At 28.8% G+C, this 19,896-nt stretch overlaps 2 protein-coding genes across 3 annotated transcripts in view; one reads left to right on the top strand and one right to left on the bottom strand.

Annotated features, from left to right (window-relative positions):
• Positions 1–16,292: 16,292 nt before the first annotated feature.
• Positions 16,293–18,175, bottom strand: LOC126845986 (uncharacterized). Of its 2 annotated transcripts, XM_050585075.1 has the most exons (4): positions 18,061–18,175; positions 17,047–17,136; positions 16,557–16,607; positions 16,293–16,475 (listed from the first exon to the last, which is right to left on the bottom strand). In XM_050585075.1, exons 1-4 carry the CDS (start codon positions 18,071–18,073, stop codon positions 16,360–16,362), a joined length of 270 nt encoding a protein of 89 aa, XP_050441032.1. In that variant the 5' UTR covers positions 18,074–18,175; the 3' UTR covers positions 16,293–16,359. The 2 variants fall into 2 exon arrangements, with proteins under 2 accessions (XP_050441032.1, XP_050441031.1); XM_050585074.1 differs by having other exon boundaries at positions 16,293–16,607.
• A 1,156-nt stretch (positions 18,176–19,331) lies between these two features.
• Positions 19,332–19,896, top strand: part of LOC126845980 (uncharacterized) — a 9,317-nt gene continuing 8,752 nt past the window's right edge. Inside the window, exon 1 of the mRNA XM_050585066.1 lies at positions 19,332–19,376. Coding sequence (XP_050441023.1) covers positions 19,332–19,376 — 45 coding nt within the window. The remainder of the gene's footprint in view (positions 19,377–19,896) is intronic.

Here is a 19,896-nt window from a genome sequence, read left to right as displayed (position 1 = left end):
TTTTATATTATTGACCCAACAATCCCGATTTATATTTTAATTCTGGCATTTTTTACTTTTTTAAGTGCTTGTATTTAAGGTGAAATTCAAGTTTTCTAAAAAAATCTACTCGAGAACCTAGTTTAAGTTCTTTAATTTTCGATGGTATCAATATTTATTTTCTATGACTACACTTTGATCCACCCGCTTTACCATTAACATAGTTTTTTCGATTATTTTTAAGGGGTATGACATCCTCTTAATATTATGTCCTAGATTATATTGTCTTGTGCAAAAATGATTACAGTCAGACGATCAACACTAATCGTATCCTAAAATTATAATTTTAAGCATATTACAGATTTTCTAATGCATTTATCGATTTTTTTGCAATAAAAAATAAATATCGACAAAAAAGAACCGTAGGCAATAGCTACTTCAGTAGTAACCAAACAACATCAACAAAAAAACTACAGAAACATTCTGTCTGTACGTGGTCAGGACCATGGTCCATTTTGGGCTATTACTCATGGATTTTTTCATTTATTATTCTCATTAAAACCAAACCGGAGTTAAATTATATTTGTTAATATTTAATAATTTATTTAAATTTTCTACTAAAAGAAATAGTTTGAGTGACACTCGAATGAATAACTCGAATGTGTACTGTGTGGCATTTTAAATCCAGCGGTTTTAGCACGCCCTGTAAACATTTCCGCCCCAGTAGATTTTCAGAAACGAGGGTTGGGTACACGTTATTAATCGTTTGAAGAGGGTAAGCCGGGCAGCTGTATTTGCCGGGTGTGTCGTAGCCGAGGGGAGGAATAAGTTTTCGAATACAATGCCGGCAACGAATGCGTACAGCTGCCGTTATTTAAATGCAAAAACGAAAGGGACCGTTTCGGGGTCCCTTTTTCTCCCCTTCGTAAGCACCCTACTTTCTAAACAACGTGAGTCATCGACAAACTACATAACATTATTTTCGGAAATATATAACAGTATATTATCTTCACTCGCATTTAATAAAAAAACTATGCACTTTAACATCAAAGCTATGAATCTCTGTACTGCGACATTTTTACACCGCGTGTTTCAGACATACAAGTCCGAAAACTATATCCTTAAAAAAAAAACAAAAAGTTTCCTTTATTCTTCTATAGGGTATCAATGATATTTTCTTGATTTTGGAGTATATATCGGTTGTACATACATTTTGGAACCGTTTAACTACTTTGCAAAAAGTGATAGCGAGCCGAAACTTGCGGTTTAAAAATGGGTATATTTTTTTGGGGGAGTTTCGCTCGATTTTTAGGTGAAAAGGGTGTATTGTTTTAGCTTTTGTACAATTTTTGATTTTAGATTTGCCACGTTAAGAAATCGGGACAGTGGCTTTCATTAAAACTTATGTATTTTATTTTCAACGGTAACGGGTATGAAATTGATTGATGGCTTAATTCGATACTCATAAATGTTGTATCTTTTCTGTAGTAGTAATAAATATTAAAAAAAAAACGTTAAATAATAGTAAGCGTATTTAGGTCAAGAAAGAAAATAAAACCCACCGGTCAATACAGGTACGCGCTATAACGTAAAGGCTATAACGAATTGTACTACCTGACCGTTTTTGGATTACTATTGTAGCCTATTTCCGTTTAACCTGTGTGTCATAAAGGTGGCGGGTTTTCTTTCATAACGTACCTATAGTGTTACTATTTGTGTTATTATCAGCAGAAAAAGAAATACCTTTTTGGGATTTATTGATATGTTCAAAAAGAATCGGGTTGGCAGCCGGTATAGAGCTCTTAATATGAACAATCTATGTAGGTATGTAGCTGGAAAATCACAGAACAGTCGCACAGGTATGGTGAATAGACGGTTTTAGTTTTTATTTTGTACAGTACAAAAGAGCGGTCAGTACTTGGTACGTTCAAGATCAAAACCATTCAGTAGGTACACGTTTTCGTGATTGCTGCTGAACCACAATAAATACATTGATAGCTCATATTCGTACTGAAGTTATAAGTATAATAAATAGAATAGTTTTTCTGAAAAAATAGCGATTGCACACAATCGTAAAGCGATATTTAGATCATCAAATCAGAAGTAAAGTGTGTTGTTACAGTTTAGTAATATGTTCAGTTTTATTAATGTATAAACCAAAATGGGAATTGTGTTAAATTTTTACTTAACTTTAATACAAAAAAATATATATATATATAACAAGTTACAAATTGCATAGATGGCATTCAATCAACGTTTCAAAGTTCAAATGAAAAAAACTTATAAAAGTTAGGAATAATATATTTATAAGTGAGGTCCAAAATGTTCATTTATGAAAAATCTAGAGATAACTGACACGTAGAAAATGGTCACTAGTTTTTAATTATAGCTTTTACTAATACTAGTATAATTAATTAAATACTGGTTAAAAAATTGTAACTTAGAATTTGGTTTATTGATTTTCATCATAAAGCACCAGTATTCGCAGTACATGTCAAGATTTATTTTTTCACCTATTCCAAAAATTACAATTCTTATACATAATGCTTAATAATTAGCCATAAACTTAAAATTTGAAGACTACAAATGCATAATTTGTAAATAAAAAAAAATTGTAATATTCTATATTTTAATTATTTGGTTTAAGTGTATTTATTAAAATATAAGTCATCCTATAATATTAGGGTATAAGGAAAATTGTTGATCTTGTAAATAATTAAAATGAACTTGAAAATTTTAACTTAAATTATGTTTATATACCAAATTAATGGTAGCTAATGTCAAGGTATATACTTTGATAAAAAAATATGCCATACCGTTCTAGAAATAGCTGAAAATACTTATGTGTTCGGGCCAAATTGAGAAAATAGCGCCTGCACTTTTTAAAGGCGCGACCGGTCAACCAAAATGTTATGTACAAATGTCCTAAGCCGTATAAGCCTACTTGTAGAGATTTTCTATATTCGACAGTTAGTTTGAGTTGAGTTTAAATTAATTTCAATTGCACAAACTGCAATAAGTTACTGTAAACTGTGATATTACTAATTAAGCTACAAATTATCATGGATCTATTTATACTAAAAAAATCGAATACGGCTAAACTAATAATTATAAAAGAGGTAATCACCAAATAATATAGGGTTGTGACGACCATAAGGATGCATAGTAGTTAACAACAACGAATCTAATATCCACCTAGTCAAGATTGTGATATCTTTAGCTGTAATCGTTTGTTTGTGTTCTATTTTTATTTTATTGTGTATTCAAATTATTTGCGTATTATTCGTCATTAGTTCAACTATCCAAGCCCATTCTAGTCAGTAATTAACAATTAATTATCAACTTAAATCAGTATAGATCTTCCCCAGGCAACAAATAATGGTCATATTATACTCAAAATTACATATTTATTAATTCGATACTAATGTTAAATTGTGAATTATTGTTTACTAATTAGTTATCATAAACTAACTGTTAGCCAAAGTGACTAATTTTAGTAATAACGTTTGTTTATATGCTTACTCTTGTCGTGGTTTTTTTTATTATAACACCAGTGAGAATTTTATAAATTATTTCTAGACTGATTTTAACTGGATGTGTATCCTATAATTTGGACGTACAATACTATAACATTAGCGGTGTATCGATTGTATATATTTTTAACAGATGCCACAGGAAACACACCGACTAAAATACTGCAGGGCGAGACAGCCGGATTTAAATTTCATGTAGGCAATATTTTGCTCCTTTCTTATTCGCACAATAGAGGGGTTTTAACAATGCTTTGGGATTTACTTTTTGTATGTTATTATTGTTGAGTTGCAGCTGTCATAGGGTGTACACTGTCATAGGGTGTACACTGTACACGATGGTACAATATCCGCCAGCGGGATACTTCCTTTGTAAGATAGATTTTCAATTTCGTTACCTTTTTGATAAATATGCTTTTTTTTTGTGTGCTCGCCGTTCGAGCTCATTTCACACAGCTACAGTGTACTAATTATTAATTATACTTCAGTGGCAAAATAACTTAGTCAAAAAAACGTATTGGGATAAACATTGTAAAAAACGACTAGGTATTTAAATTTATTATACGGCATACAAATGAAGACTATGAGAAAAAAGGAAAGAGCTATGACAGTTAACAATTAAATATTTACAAAAACTTAGACTAAATGAAATATATTATACTACTTATTACGGCTTATAATAGTTTTGTATATGGTAGCCTATGTTAATGTATTCCAAAATAATAGTAATTTTTCAGATATCCTTATTTTTTATCACATTTTTTCGGTTTTTTATAATACCAATTTCCCAATCGATCAGTCAAAACTGTTTCAGTAGAAAACATCAGACTCCATGCCTTAATAGAAACTCTTTCCTTTTTTAAAGAATCTATTTTTTTTGTTGGTTTTTGTTGTAAATTTATACTTTGAACTCTCTGTTAGGGTTAATCATATAATTTCTAGTCAGCAACATAGATTTTTGCCTGGTAAATCTACCATAACTAATTTACTAGTATATTATACTGATTTAATTTCAGTTGTTGAGAAAGGTGGCCAAGTTGATAGTATATATACCGATTTGAGAAAAGCATTTGACTCTGTAAATCATAATTTGTTAATAACTCAACTTAGTTTATTAGGGATTAGGGACCCGTTTTTATCCTGGTTAAAATCATATTTAACCAGTCGAACTGAGCAAGTAAAATTAGCTTCTAAAGTATCCCACGTAATTAATGTTAGTTCAGGTGTACCACAAGGGGGTCATTTATCACCCATTTTGTTTTTATTGTTTGTTAATAGAATCCCAAATATTTTTAACCATTGCAAATGTCTAATGTTTGCGGATGACCTAAAAATATACACGGAAATTACATCTGAGGCTGACTGTTTTAAACTCCAGGATGATATAAATAAATTTGTAACCTGGTGCATGATAATGGTCTTTCAATAAATGCGGAAAAATGTATGAAAATATCATTTTCCCGTTGCCATAACCCTACTTCAGCCCAATACTTTATTAATGACAGAGTCTTACATAATGTTATACAGCTGAAAGACCTTGGTGTTTATTTTCCCAATGATTTATAATTTAATCAGCATGTTAAAAATATAAAACTAAAAGCTCTAAAAACATTAGGTTTCTTTAGGAGAAATTGTTATAATTTTTCAAGTTTAATGTGCATCAGAACTCTGTATATTTGCTTAGTTCCATTTATACTTAATCATTTAATAAATGTCTTCTTTATAATTTGTTTGGTAACGTTTATTATAAAAATTGTGTTATTTTCTTTTATTGGTACCGTTTATAATTCTTAATTTGTAATTTATTTATTTGTATGCTACACTATTGCCTTCGGGGTGTTAATTATATATATATATATATATATATATATATATATATATATATATTATTATTATTATTATTATTAAAATCATTGATGTACTGAGTATGAATTAGAATTTTAAAAAATTATTTTTATTCAATGCCATTTACATTTTTATTTAATATATATATTGACGTTACTTAAAAATGCATGAATGATTTTTTTAACGTATTTACAGAGAATTCGTTTAGCTTATATTGCTGGTGATTCGCAGAGACCATAATGGCAGATGTTCCCTTCCCATGTCACCTTTGCTACAACGACTACATTATACAACATATATATATTTGCGTTTGGACCAATCAAAGCCATGCAAAAGGGCGTTGCCGGGTCCCAGCCACCCTCTTCTCTACAACAGGGGTTGCTTCGGTGGTATATTGGACCTCAGTACTGCCAGTACAATAGTTCATAGAGCTCAGTCAGTAGTTTTGCAGCCGAGGAAACAGACGAACCAGGACCAACGCACGACGGTGAGTCTTAATTCTTATTTGTATCATCTATGCAGTTTTATTTTTTAATAACAACGATATTTTAATTTATCTCGCGATTAGCCGCCGTTATTTAATAATCGTTAGCGTACAATTTTGAGTCTTTAATATCGATACAATTTTAACATAATGTATTAATTATATGCACATAATATAGTTATACTACTATTATCGAAGCTAGCCATTAAAATTAGCTGAATATAGTTTTTTGATTCCGTTTAAAAACGGTTAGACAGATTTCCCATTGGTAAGGCCTCTCGCCTGCGCGTATCATACAATATACTATAATAATATAAAATAATATAATGTAATATTTTATAATACATTATTATTGAAATTTCCGGGATATAGATTAAGGATTAATATTAGCCGACATTATCTTTTCAATTTGTTTTTTGTAATTTTGTAATTGTGCCATGTAGATTAAGCTTTGTTAGTTATAATAAGACTTTGGATAATAAACATTTTAAATGTAGGTATAGCGTTTTTAGGCATTGATATATTTAATTATATTTCTGCAACACGGCCGTGTCTATGTCCATGGCTGTAATTTTCAAAATGTCGTAATACAATTTTTGTTGTTCGCTGCGTGTATCGTATGATAAAACGGTCAATGAAAACATTTTGTTGTTTAAACTAAAAGGCTTGGCTTGGCTTAAAACGCCTCTCGTCTGTGTGTATCATACAACACACATTACTATAATGTAATGTAATATAATATAGAAAAATATCATTGACTTTAGCCGACATTAAATTTCCAATTCGGTTTGAAAACGTTAGGCATATTTCACATTGAAAAGGAACAGCTGTACTGTAATTTATTCTAATGCGTATTTTAGCTTCGGTGCGAAACTAAGAAGGTATTGTTTTTTACAATGTTTTGTTTTTCATTTATATTTTTTTTAATTTATTTTATTTTATATTTAATTGTTATTTTTTTTTTGTGTCTGAACCCACGAAATATTCGTGTAGCATTTTCATAGACCAGAAATCATACCTGGAAGGTACTTCGTTGGGCTAAAAATTTTAAAAAGTCACCCCTTTCCCGTCAATTTTTTTCTTTATTTCACTCGTTCAAGAATAGTTTTTGAAATTTATATCTAAAAATTAGACTGTATCTGTAGTAAATTTTTTTTTTTTTTATTAAGGAAAAACACCAAAAAATAGGGTAAATTTACCTGTTTGATTGAATTAACAGTCAACAAGTAATGAAAATATATTCATTATATTGTTAATTACGATATATGGGTAACTATGACGGTACATTTTTATAGACAGACGATCAACCCTTATCGTATCCACCATGCACAAGAATAAATATTAAATTATAAATACATTATTGCTGGTCCCACGATATCTTCTAAACCGCCTTAACTGGTTTGAACATACTATCCACAGGTTCGCATCGAAGCGTTTATTTAAAAGTGATTTCATCACTTTCGGTTATAATAAAATCTGTAAACTTGTGACCTCTCCGTCTCCACTATGCCCCGACCCCACTGTGCTGGCTTTTTTTAACTAATTATATAGTAAAATATCATTGACTTTAGCCGACATTAACTTTTCAAATAGCTTTAAAAACGGTTAGGCAGATTTCAAATTAATAAGCCCTCTCGTTTGTGGGTATCATACAAAATACAATAAATATTTAATGCAATAAAATAAAATATAATTTATTTATTTATTTGAACGGGCAAAAATGCCCAATTAAAAAGAATATACAATGATCGATGCGTACAATTTTCTAGATAAAACCATCGTGGTTACTACACACTTATTAAATAGGTTAAACTAAGTATACATTAGTATCAAGTTAATTACAATATAAATATATACAAATACATAATCATAGGTTCTTGGATATTTCTTACGTACTAGTTAAACATGTTATTTTACTAAATTATTTAAATATAAATTAAAGTTATCAATAGTTAAACATGAAAATAAATCAATACGATATTTATTAACTAATTCCATATTTTCTAATCATAGGATAATGTCTATCTAATAATATCATTGACATTAGCCGAAATTAACTTTTCAATAATAGTAAAAATTAGATTGCACCAGATAACAATTTTTTACTAAAATGTAATAAAATATTTATTGTACTACTATTTGTCTATAAAAACAAGCTATAACTGCTTCTATTAGAGCATAAATGTTTTCTAATTAATATTATATATAGCATATTTATGAATCTTAAAAAAACCTTTAAACGATAAACCACATATTATGATCTATGAGTTGATTTGATAGTGCATACTTGTTTTCTTCTCTATATCTCGTTACATACGTAGTAGGACAGTAAAGACAAAGAACGCAATTAACTTTTCAATTAGGTTTAAAATCCATTAGGCAGAATACACATTGAAATGGTCTCTCGATGGTGTGGATCATACAAATTACAATAATAATATAATGCAATGAAATATAATATAATATTCTGTTCTCTGAATTTTGTACTATTTAATATGAAGGTTAGTAACTTTAAGATAACGAGAACAGTATAAGTTAGTTTGATAAAACATACTCGTTTTTTCCTCTACTTTCCTTTTGGTAGTGAATGACTTCTCTGTGCTTATACTATCCGTTTAAAACTGCTGAAAAAAAGGAATCCTTTACTGAAAATATAATAATAAGGGACTATAATCAGTGATTTTATTGGCATAAATAACGACTATTTTCATCATACCAACATAGTAAATAATATAAGCACATAATATGATCTATGAGTTAGTTTGACAACGCACACTCGTTTTATTCCCTATATCTCGTTACATACACAGTATGACACTAACGACATTTCCCGTCAACAACTATTCAATTCGGTTGAAAAATATTTTGGCAGACTTTACATTTGAAAGGTTTTTCCCCTGTGTGTACAGGTTTTCTTCTCTCTATTTCTGTGGTTCACAACCTTTTTGAGACTGAGTCTATCTTGTTACATACATAGTAAGACAGTAAAGTCATTCGCCGACGTTAACTTTTTAATTCAGTTTGATAACGGTAATACCCTCCTTTTAGAAGTTCTTTTAAAAAGGAATACTATTAGGTGTTCCTCTTATTAATAACCTCTCTTATTTAATTATTAAAAACCTAAAAAAATAAGTGTATTACCAAAATAAAATGTATTAATCAAAATCAGATAACCAGATAATATATCTACTCTCCTTTTAGTGGTGAATGACTCCTTTGTGGGTAATATCCTACGTTTAAAACTGCTAAAAAAAATTGGCTTTTTGGGAATTTATATGAATGATCGTAGTGCATACGCGTTTTCTTCTCTATACACTGTTACAATCATAGGATGAAATAACAGACATTAACCGTCTTAACTATTCAATTTCTTAAAAAAAAGAATTCTTTCTAAAAAAGAAATATTTATACGTATTTAGTGACTTCTTCGGCATATAGGTATATAGCCTTTTTAAATAACATAGTATGAAAGTATAAACAGCGAGAACATAATATATCGGTTATGTGGTTGGTTATGACAAACTAGACTTATGAATTGTTTTATCGATATAACTGGTAGTCATAAAATATAATTATAAGCCACGATTGTATAAACTAACATAGTATGAAACTTTTATAGTACTTCTTGTAATAATTCTTTTATAATACTGGTGAAATAAATTGTTGAGCTCGTTCACAATATGTCACGTTATACAATAATTCACATTTGAACAGCATTTATCTAGTGTGTATTAATATGTTTTGTGAGGTCAGGTTTTTGAGTAAATAACTTATCGCATAGGCAAGGCTATTCGAATAATCATAGTTTTTTTGTAGAAGCACTACGGATTTTTTTTTTAATGCTATTTGTTTAATATAAAAAGCAAAAATAATTTTCAGTACTTATTAAAAGAGCTCACAAATTCACCAAGATATAGCGCATTCATCTTAACATCTTAAATCAAGATGATATGGTTATGTATTGAATACAAGACCTAATATAAATGAATGTAACTTGTGTTTAGGTAATTTTTTTCAAGATTGTCTTCTTAGTTTGAAGTACTAGTTAGTTTGATAATGCATACTCGTTTTTTTCGCTACTCCCCTTTTGTATTGAATGGCTTCTTGGGTATATTCTCCGTTTACAATGGTGAAAAATATCCGTTGATTGAGAACCTATATATTCCATGTAATCACTAAACTTCAAGTACGTAGTCGCTAGCGGGAGGTCTTCGTCGTCACTACAGAAAGATCTCTGTTCACATGGAAATGTACAACTACACTGTAATCTATTCTAATGCATATCTGTGCTCTGATTTTCATATCATAAAATATGAAGATTAGTAAAAATTAGATTATAACATGAATGGATCAATTTTTAACAAGTCATAGCACGACTGCTTATTGACATTTGTGTTTCTTTTTTAATTATTGAACTTTTAGTTGCATCTCATTCCATGTCTCAACCTTAAGGGTTCCTCATCTTTACAAACCCTACTAAAGTAATCAACAATAAATTAACCAAAAAGATCTGTGTTCGGTTTTGTCGTCGGAAGGCGGTGGACTAGACACACTGCATTTATCGTTAGTAAAAGCAGAAAACAAATCGCTGGACGCTGGCGAGAAAGCCTGGAATGTTATTCCAGATTTCACATTTAAATGGTTTTTTACCTGTGTGTACACGTTTTCTTCTCTCTATTTCTGTGGTTCACAACCTTTTTGAGACTGAGTCTATCTTGTTACATACATAGTAAGACAGTGAAGTCATTCACCGACGTTAACTCTTTTATTCAGTTTGATAACGGTAACTCCTTCCTTTTAGAAGTTCTTTTAAAAGGAATATTAAAATGTGTTCAGCAAGCTCTTTGGTCGTGAATGATTCTACGACTTTGGAAACAAATTATTTCTGTGTTGTATGATGTGTATCAGTTATAATAAAATATGTAGACCTGTAACCTCTCCGTCACCACTATGCCCCGACCCAACTGTACTAGTTTTTTTTCATTGTGTGACACAAAAAAAAGGAATTATTTTTAAACTAAGAAATAATAATAGGTTTTCAGTGATTTCATTGGCATATATAATGCCTTTTTTAATGTAGCAACATATTATGAAAGTATAAACATCGAGAACACAATCTATCGGTTATGTGTTTGATTATGACCAATAATACTATTAGTTCAAACTATAATATTATCTATAAAACAAATGACACTTATTGTTTATCAAAAATATTATAAGTATTTGAATTAAACATTTTTATAGAATCATAATGATAGCTTATATTCGATTTTGACTGATTATGGCCTCTTGCTGTTCGATGTACCAAGGAGTTCTTAATGTTTTAATTACGTTTCCGGTTTACATCAAATGATTTGTCAAACCTAATTTTAAACTGTTTCAACCAGGTGCGGTGTCAAAATATTTCATTTTGTGAAAGTGTATTATGCACATTGCACGCATTTTAACGACACTTTTTTGTGTTACTTCTCGGATAAGTTTTCAGAATCGTCTCTCGTATTTTACTTTCATTTTTATTCATAACTCTGAATGTAATAAAATTACGACAGCTGGTATCACAGCTTGCCTAGCTTGATTATTTACTAAGACGTAGGAAAATTAACAATTTTTAAGGGCACTGTTATCCCTTAACTTAACTAGCCAGGTATCACCAAAAGGAGATCAGCACTTGTCTTTTCCATGCCAATATTTTTGGGTCATTCATCTCAACAAATCTAAAATTTCAAAATTGTTATGTAATAGTTACACAATCCGACACTTTTACTAGTTTATCCAAAAAATATACTTAAATAATAATTAACTTACTATCTTTTTATCCTTTAAACTTTTTAAAATATATTATATATTTTAGAATGCAATAAAGTAAATAAAAAATTTACCATGATTCCTATTTTGCATAAAACTATATACATTTAATTTTAATACATTTTTATCTAATTGTTGAGTAAAAACTACATGGAGAAATTATATTTAAAAAAATATCGACCGGCATTATCGAAAAAAACTGTAATTTATATTTATTATCGTGTCATATAAGTATTATGGTTGGATATAATAAATATATATGGTTATAGTATATTAAATAAGCGTGTTGTTTTCACTTATACAACTTTTAAATATTACTTTCCTGATTACCATTTACACTATTATATAACAAAAATAAAAATTATACTGCAAGTGCAGTATTCATGTTTTAAGTTGCGAGTTTTAATTGAGCTAAACATTTTTTTTTAATATGACATTATACTTCTTCTGCCAATATTAAAAAAAAAACCCACAAAGTCGTCAATACTAAAAAAAAGCAGGCAGTACATGGTCATAGACGTTGAATATATTAAGTCATCCAGTACGCGCTTTTAAATTATTAATTAAACAAAGCGTACCCCAGTCTGTCAAATAAAATATATACACTTATGTGAATAAAATACAAAAGTAAAATGAGAAAATTATTTCAATTAAAAAAAAAAAAAAAAGCGGGCAGTACTTGGTTAGAGTACTGATGAAATCATATCGCCCAGTACGCGCTTTCGTAATGATAGCTAAAAAAAACTAGACAGTTAACTACAAAAAATATGGCATTGCTTTGTGGTCATAAAAAAAATTTATATGAATACAAACAAAACATAAAATGGCGGCAAGAAGTATATTGTACAAGAGCACGTTCTTAAAGTCAACACTAACGATATAAGAACTGAAGTTAGAATTTTGGTAAATGTTTTCCTCATTAAAACTCCAAGGCTTAAAAAAGTTGAAAGTTTATTGCTTTAACAGCTATAAATCAAAAATCTACAAACAAAATAATAGTGTAAAATAATTGAACAATGTAAAAAGTGAATACATTTAATTTAATTTTCTAAAGTTAAAATTAATTGACCAAACAGCTTTTGATGATTTTATTTATATTGCGATGGTAAATATATATTCATATTATATAATATGTATAATATATATTTATTAATATAAAGGTAGCTTATAAATAATTCAACACAACCATGATATTTATATTACATTCAATTAGACTTTTGACTTGTTTTATCGATAATAATGGTAGTCATACGAATATGGTTTTCTTCATTGTACGAGTATTATGTTTATATTTTCTAATGCATAAAATGTCCTTCATTTCATCTTACAGTTAAAACATTATTTTAGTCAGAGTTCAATTAAAATAATTAAATAATAAATAAATCAATATTAAGAAGATTTTACTATTTTATATGAAGGTTAGAAAACAAAAATGTCTTTAGGAACATATGTTTTTAAAGTTTATGCAACTGTCTCAAAATATACCATAACGAATAAAAAAATTCAATTTTTCATTGTGTGACACGAATTTAACGTCTGTTCAGGTAATTTATTTTAAAAAATATCTGTTCTTTGAATTTCTCATAAAAAAATATAAATACTAAAACAATTAATCATAGCACAATTGCTAAGAGTCATTTGTGTTTCAATCATTAAAAACCTAAAAATATAATTGTATTACCAAATTAATTGTATTAATAATAAGGTTAATCAAAATCAGATAACCAGATAATATATCTACTCTCCTTTTAGTGGTGAATGACTCCTTTGTGGGTAATATCCTACGTTTTAAACTGCTAAAAAAAATTGGCTCTTTGGGAATTTATATGAATGATCGTAGTGCATACGCGTTTTCATCTCTATACACTGTTACAACCATAGGATGAAATAACAGACATTAACCGTCTTAACTATTCAATTTCTTAAAAAAATTAACCATATATCACATTTATATGGTTTTTATCCAGCGTTTATTTATGTTTCTTTTAAAATTGTTGAACTTTTAGTTGCATCTCATTCCATGTCTCAACCTTAAGGGTTCCTCATCTATACAAACCCTGCTAAAATAATCAATAATAAATTAACCAAAAAGATCTCTGTTCGGTTTTGTCGTCGGAAGGCGGTGGACTAGACACACCGCATTTATCGTTAGTAAAAGCAGAAAACAAATCGCTGGACGCTGGCGAGAAAGCCTGGAATGTTATTCCGGATTTCACATTTAAATGGTTTTTTACCTGTGTGTACACGTTTTCTTCTCTCTATTTCTGTGGTTCACAACCTTTTTGAGACTGAGTCTATCTTGTTACATACATAGTAAGACAGTAAAGTCATTCACCGACGTTAACTCTTTTATTCAGTTTGATAACGGTAATACCCTCCTTTTAGAAGTTCTTTTAAAAGAAATATTAAAATGTGTTCAGCAAGCCCTTTGGTCGTGAATGATTCTACGACTTTGGAAACAAATTATTTCTGTGTTGTATGATGTGTATCAGTTATAATAAAATATGTAGACCTGTAACCTCTCCGTCACCACTATGCCCCGACCCAACTGTACTAGTTTTTTTTCATTGTGTGACACAAAAAAAAGGAATTATTTTTAAATAAGAAATATTAATAGGTTTTCATTGACTTCATTGGCATGTATCACTTAATACTGCTGAAATTCACAATATACTCTATTTCACATTTGAAGGGCTTCTATCCAGCGCGTACACACATACTAGTGTGTTGTAAGGTCACTTTTTTGAGAAAATCTCTTTTTGCAAATGCTATTCATCGAATGATCACCATTATTTTGTAGAACTACTACCGTGTTTTATTTCTTTGGTGCTATTTGTAATATAATAATAATACAATGTTTATGTAGTTGGGTTTAAAAATGGCAGATTTCACATTGGGAAGGAACTACAGTACTTCATTTATTCTAACGCATATCCGTTATCTTTTTTTAATACCATAGAATATGAAAATTAGTAAAAATTAGATTAGAATATGAAGGGTTGATATTTTTACAAGTCATAGCACGATTGCTAAAGTCATTTGTGTTTCATTTGTTTCAATTATTAAAAACCTAAATAAATATTTGTATTGCCTAAATAAAAGCAAGTCTGTTCTCTGAGTTTTGCCTTATTTAATATTAATCAAAATCAGATAACCAGATAATATCAAGTATGAGTTAGTTTGATAATGCGTACTCGTTTTTTTCTCTACTCTTCTTTTGGTATGGAATGGCTTCTTGGGTATATTCTCCGTTTACAACTGTCGAAATAAATCGGTTTATTGGGAACTTAGATATTCTATGTAATCTCTAAACTCCACGTACGTAGTTGCTAGTGGAAGGCCTTTGTCGTCACTACAGTAAGATCTCTGTTCCCATGGAAATGTACAACTACACTGTAATCTATTCTAACGCATATCTGTGCTCTGATTTTCATATAATAAAATAAGAAGATTAGAAAAAACAATGGCAATTAAAGTTTTACGGTATTTCATTACCTAATATAAATTACAATGGTGTACAAAAACCGTATTTATCGTTAGAAAAAGCAGAAAACAAGGCGCTAGACGCTAACGAATAAGCCTGGAATGTTATATATATATAATATAAAGCGTATTTATGAATCTTAAAAAAGCCTATAAACTATAAACCACATAATATGATCTATGAGTTAGTCATAATATAATATAGTACAATATCATTGAGATTAGCCGACATTAACTTATCGATTTGATATGCATTAATATGTATTTTGTGAGGTCAGGTTTTTCAGAAAATGTCTTTTTGCATATGCAAGGCTATTCGAATGATCATAGTTTTTTTGTAGAAGCACTACGGAATTTTCTTCTTTGGTGCTATTTGTTTAATATAAAAAGCAAAAATAATTTTCAGTACTTATTCAAAGATCTCACAAATTCACCAAGATATAGCGCATTCATCTTAACATCTTAAATCAAGATGATATGGTTATGTATTGAATACATGACCTAATATAAATCAATGTAACTTGTGTTTAAGTAAAAAATGGCAATTAAAGTCTTACGGTATTTCACTACCTATTATAAATTACAATGGTGTACAAAAAAATTAAAAAAACTGTGTAGCATGTGTGATTACCTATTTCTGTTTTTAATCGGCATGCTGATCTCAAGATACACATTAAAACAAACTTTTTTATGTATGAATTTCAGGATATCGTGAGTTTTTAAAAAATCTCAAGGTAAGCTCACATTTTAATAAATATCTTGAGATGGTATCCCAATCTGTTAGACCAATTTGCTCTGGAATCTTTTCAACAATCGAGTTATCTATTTTTGTTGGATGGCCCACTGGATATTCGTCATAGTTTAACATATACAAAATATTAATATCATAATTACTTATAAGTAGGATGATTAAATTTAATAAGAAATATGCACAATTTATAGGATTTTTATATGTTTATTAGCATTGAGTTGGATCTTTTAGCGGTAACTAGTGTACAGCTTGTACCTCCTGACAGTAAGACGGTCTTATTTAAATTTACATAACATACGCGGTCTTTAATACTTGTTATTAATAGTATTATTAAGTAAGTTTTATTTCATGCATTTTATTTTGTATTTAATACATTGAATAATTCGTAAATATAGATATAAGAACAGTATATAAATATGATTGAAAGAAACAACAATGCAATACAATTGTCAATTATTTACAATTACGATAGCTGGTATATGTTACCAACTGGCAACCTGACTTCTGAGTAATTGTATTACTTCAGTAAGTTTATCGACTTCTACTTCCCAAATTACTTCGTCGACGAATCTATATTTGCTAACACTTCCGTCTGCACCTGTTAAGGTACAAGTACCACAATTGTCAACTTCGGCAGTTATTACATATGAAGCTGGGAATTTTATACTTCTGAACAAACCTATTAAACGACACATCCGTTTGAAATCTCTGAAAGCTGATTCGTATCCAACTAAAAAATATAAAAAGTCTTTAGAAAAAATATTTAAATTTAAATTACTAATTATCGCTGTGCTTTACTATGAAACACATAACTAATAAATTTGTATATAACAAATTATAGAAAAGTAATTATAATATACAGGATATTCGTATTGTATAGCTATTTTACTCCGAATAAATAATTTATTTATATACAGTATCATGATCGAACACCTGTATTTCATAACCTATTACTCATCAAAATTATATAAAATATTTTTGAAAGCAAAAAAAAAATGTATTTTCATTCATAATTAATTTTACTGGTAACCTAGAAACTTTATATTGGTTTAATTGTAAAGAAATTTAATAAGTAATATCTTTTTATATTCTTGTTTTGAATAATGTAATTAAAAAAATAAATATATTATTTATAAGCAAAACCAGTACAACTATATGTTAATATTTACGTATTGCGGCAAGGACTAAAGATTTTGTAATTTCTTTTGTCATAACTCTTCTGGTAGTTCCAAGATCTGGCAATAAATTATCTCCAAAATCTGCAACAATTAATGAATTACATCGTTGATAGGAAGAAATAAAAATAAAAACACATTGCATTTCAAAGAACTGTACTATTGTTTTGTTTAAGTTTTTATTACGATTGAAAAAAAAAATTAACAGAAATATAATAAATATACTGCAACTATTTTGTTGAAATACGCAAATGAATTTAATAATAAACGTTTGTTAATTTTAAAAAGTAGACAAATTTTTGATAACTTTGTTTTCAATAACTTAAATTTCAAATCTCAGTTAAAATAATTTTAATAGCTTAAAATTGTATGGATCATTTTGAAACAGCAAAAAATTATCAAAATTATTTTTCCCTAGTCAATAATCCCTTACGTTGCAAATATTGGTTCTAAGTTACCTATCTTACTTTATGAGCCTTTTTGAACCCCCATGCCACTGTATGTCTATATCCAATTTCAACCCTTTCTTCTTTTTATTAAAATTGCATGTTATATGTTTTCTATATTATTGATGATTGAATGTACTAATTGCAATTATTATATTAATTTGACATAAAAAACATGTAAATTTGTACAGTGTTTTTTCACGTATTCGAAGGTGAAAAGGTGACAATATAAAAGTATTGGCCTAATATAGTACTTTTATCATGTTCATGTTTAGTATTCTAATACCAATATGGTACGATTTCTGATCCATTGATTTGTTATATGAATAAATCGGTTCGGAAGTTTCGATGATCGCAGATCCAAACACAAAAATTAGCAAAAAGGAATCAATGGGCAACTTTGGCTTTACTGGATTCGAATCTGATCAAGATAAGGGAAACCTGGATGATATTTTTATTCAAGATCTTAAGAAACTATAAAAAGAGATCCTTCTAAACTCCTTGATCTTAAAATGTTTGTACATATAAAAATATAATATTGAATAATATTTTAAAAATTTACCCATTTTAAGCATCGTAAACCAATTATCTCCTAGAAAGAAAATATAACATTAAAACTATTGCGATATACGCCTGTATATCTTGGTGGAAGTTAGTATTTAAGTAGAAAATAAAACACAACAATAATATGTTTGAACACAATACTATTAAACATAAAAACACACAGTATAAATATAGAGAATAATTTATACAATGTACTCGTACGTTACAGTTATAACAGCAGCCGTCATTGAATGGTAAATCCAACACCTTAATACTATGTCTTATATATGATATAATCTAGGTTACAAATGTAATTGGTCCTCGTATAAAACAACTTTTAAATATTACTCAATGACTTCTATAGTGCACACATTTAATACCATATAAGGTTATATAATATTTATTACTTATAACATACTTATATTCCATGACCCAAATAAACAATATTAATTATGTTCAATAAAAACACAAGTTGTTAAGAATAGAACTAGAATACTGACGTAAGAAAACTATTTTTCGTACAAGCCAGTTCACTAACTATAAGCTAGTCAATATCTTAAAAGATATTAAATTTTTTTTTAAATTATTCTCGTTCATACTTTCAAAGCAAATATTTAGCTCAAGTTTAAAATATTATTCATTTATATAACTCCAGTTCTATTTGTTAAGACCCTATGAAGTTAAGACTTTTAAACAATAATGCATATGTCATGTCAATTTTGTAAACCAAGAATATTTGCTGAAAATTTTGACTGGTTGATAACCAGTTTTTGATATTTACTTTCCCTTCCTAAATTTTGAATTCTAATAACTTTAATATGAATTACCCAAAACATAAATGCTATTCAAACATTTTTTTCCAAATATTTAGTGTATCATTAAAAAACAGGTGTAACATACAGTTCTGAAAGCTTTGTTTATCCAATTTAAACAATTTTACCGACAATAACTTAAATTACAATAGATTTATCTCTACATTGTACAAACATTTACGTTATAACTAGTAAGTACAAGCCACATTATTTTTGGCACAGTAATAAAATGTTTAAAATAATACTTTAATTGAATTACTGTCGAATAAAATTCGATTGATAATCCAAGCCTTAAGAGCTATTAAAGTATATATAATAAATGTGTGAGTACCTAGGTCTGGTTCAACTTGAGGTACAGGGACAGCTGTAACAAACGTATAAATTACTCCAATTATAATCATAATATACGTTCTTATTAAAAACTCAGTAACTATTAACTTTGAAAATTGTGCACAAAAAATGTTAAGTTAACATAGATATGTTTTTGGCTAGCTTAAAATCTGCGAACGCTGAACGTTACCAAGTATATGTAATATATTCTCTCAATACGGTGTTTGTCCTTTTGCCAAATGCAACGTGTTTTTAATTGGAATTTTGTGCTTTTTGAGTATGGCTAACGTTTGGGAACAATTGGCGGTAGAGGGAGCTTCGCCGATCAAGAACTACCCAGAGGAAGGTTGAACATTTTGTGAAAACCAAGTTCGTCGCTATACGTTGCTATAGACAGAATATCTTTGAAGACAGAAAATCGTCATAGGTATTTTTGACTTCATTTTTTACCAAATACTCCTCTGTTGTAAGCATTTTATAGTTTTTTAAATGCACATCTAAAGGTTTAGTTTCAACAACTTCAAACAACTTTTTAAAGGATTGTTCTTCTGTTTTATCATTTTTATGTTTAATTTTCAACATATTATACGAGGCGCTGGACGCTGGCGTGAAATCCTTTGATGTTTAAAATTATCATAATCACATAAAACGTTAAATTTATGTTCTCTTGCGTTTTTTCTAAGTGTATTTAAGAATGACATTTTTTTTTTTTG

Source organism: Adelges cooleyi, unplaced genomic scaffold, assembly GCF_023614345.1.
Source record: "Adelges cooleyi isolate 19-005CV unplaced genomic scaffold, UGA_ACOO_1.1 ACOO_flye_CR_arks_rails_tigmint_CR_PRNA_804, whole genome shotgun sequence".
NCBI classification, from domain to species: Eukaryota; Metazoa; Arthropoda; class Insecta; order Hemiptera; family Adelgidae; genus Adelges; species Adelges cooleyi.
This window is presented reverse-complemented; position numbering and strand designations above follow the sequence as displayed.

Bases quoted from the DNA above. Each gene is read 5' to 3' on its own strand.
- LOC126845986 (XM_050585074.1), bottom strand. The intron at 16,608-17,046 runs GTAAATATTAAC...TATATTTTTTAG, and splicing joins TTTAGTCCTTGCCGCAATAC to TTGGATACGAATCAGCTTTC.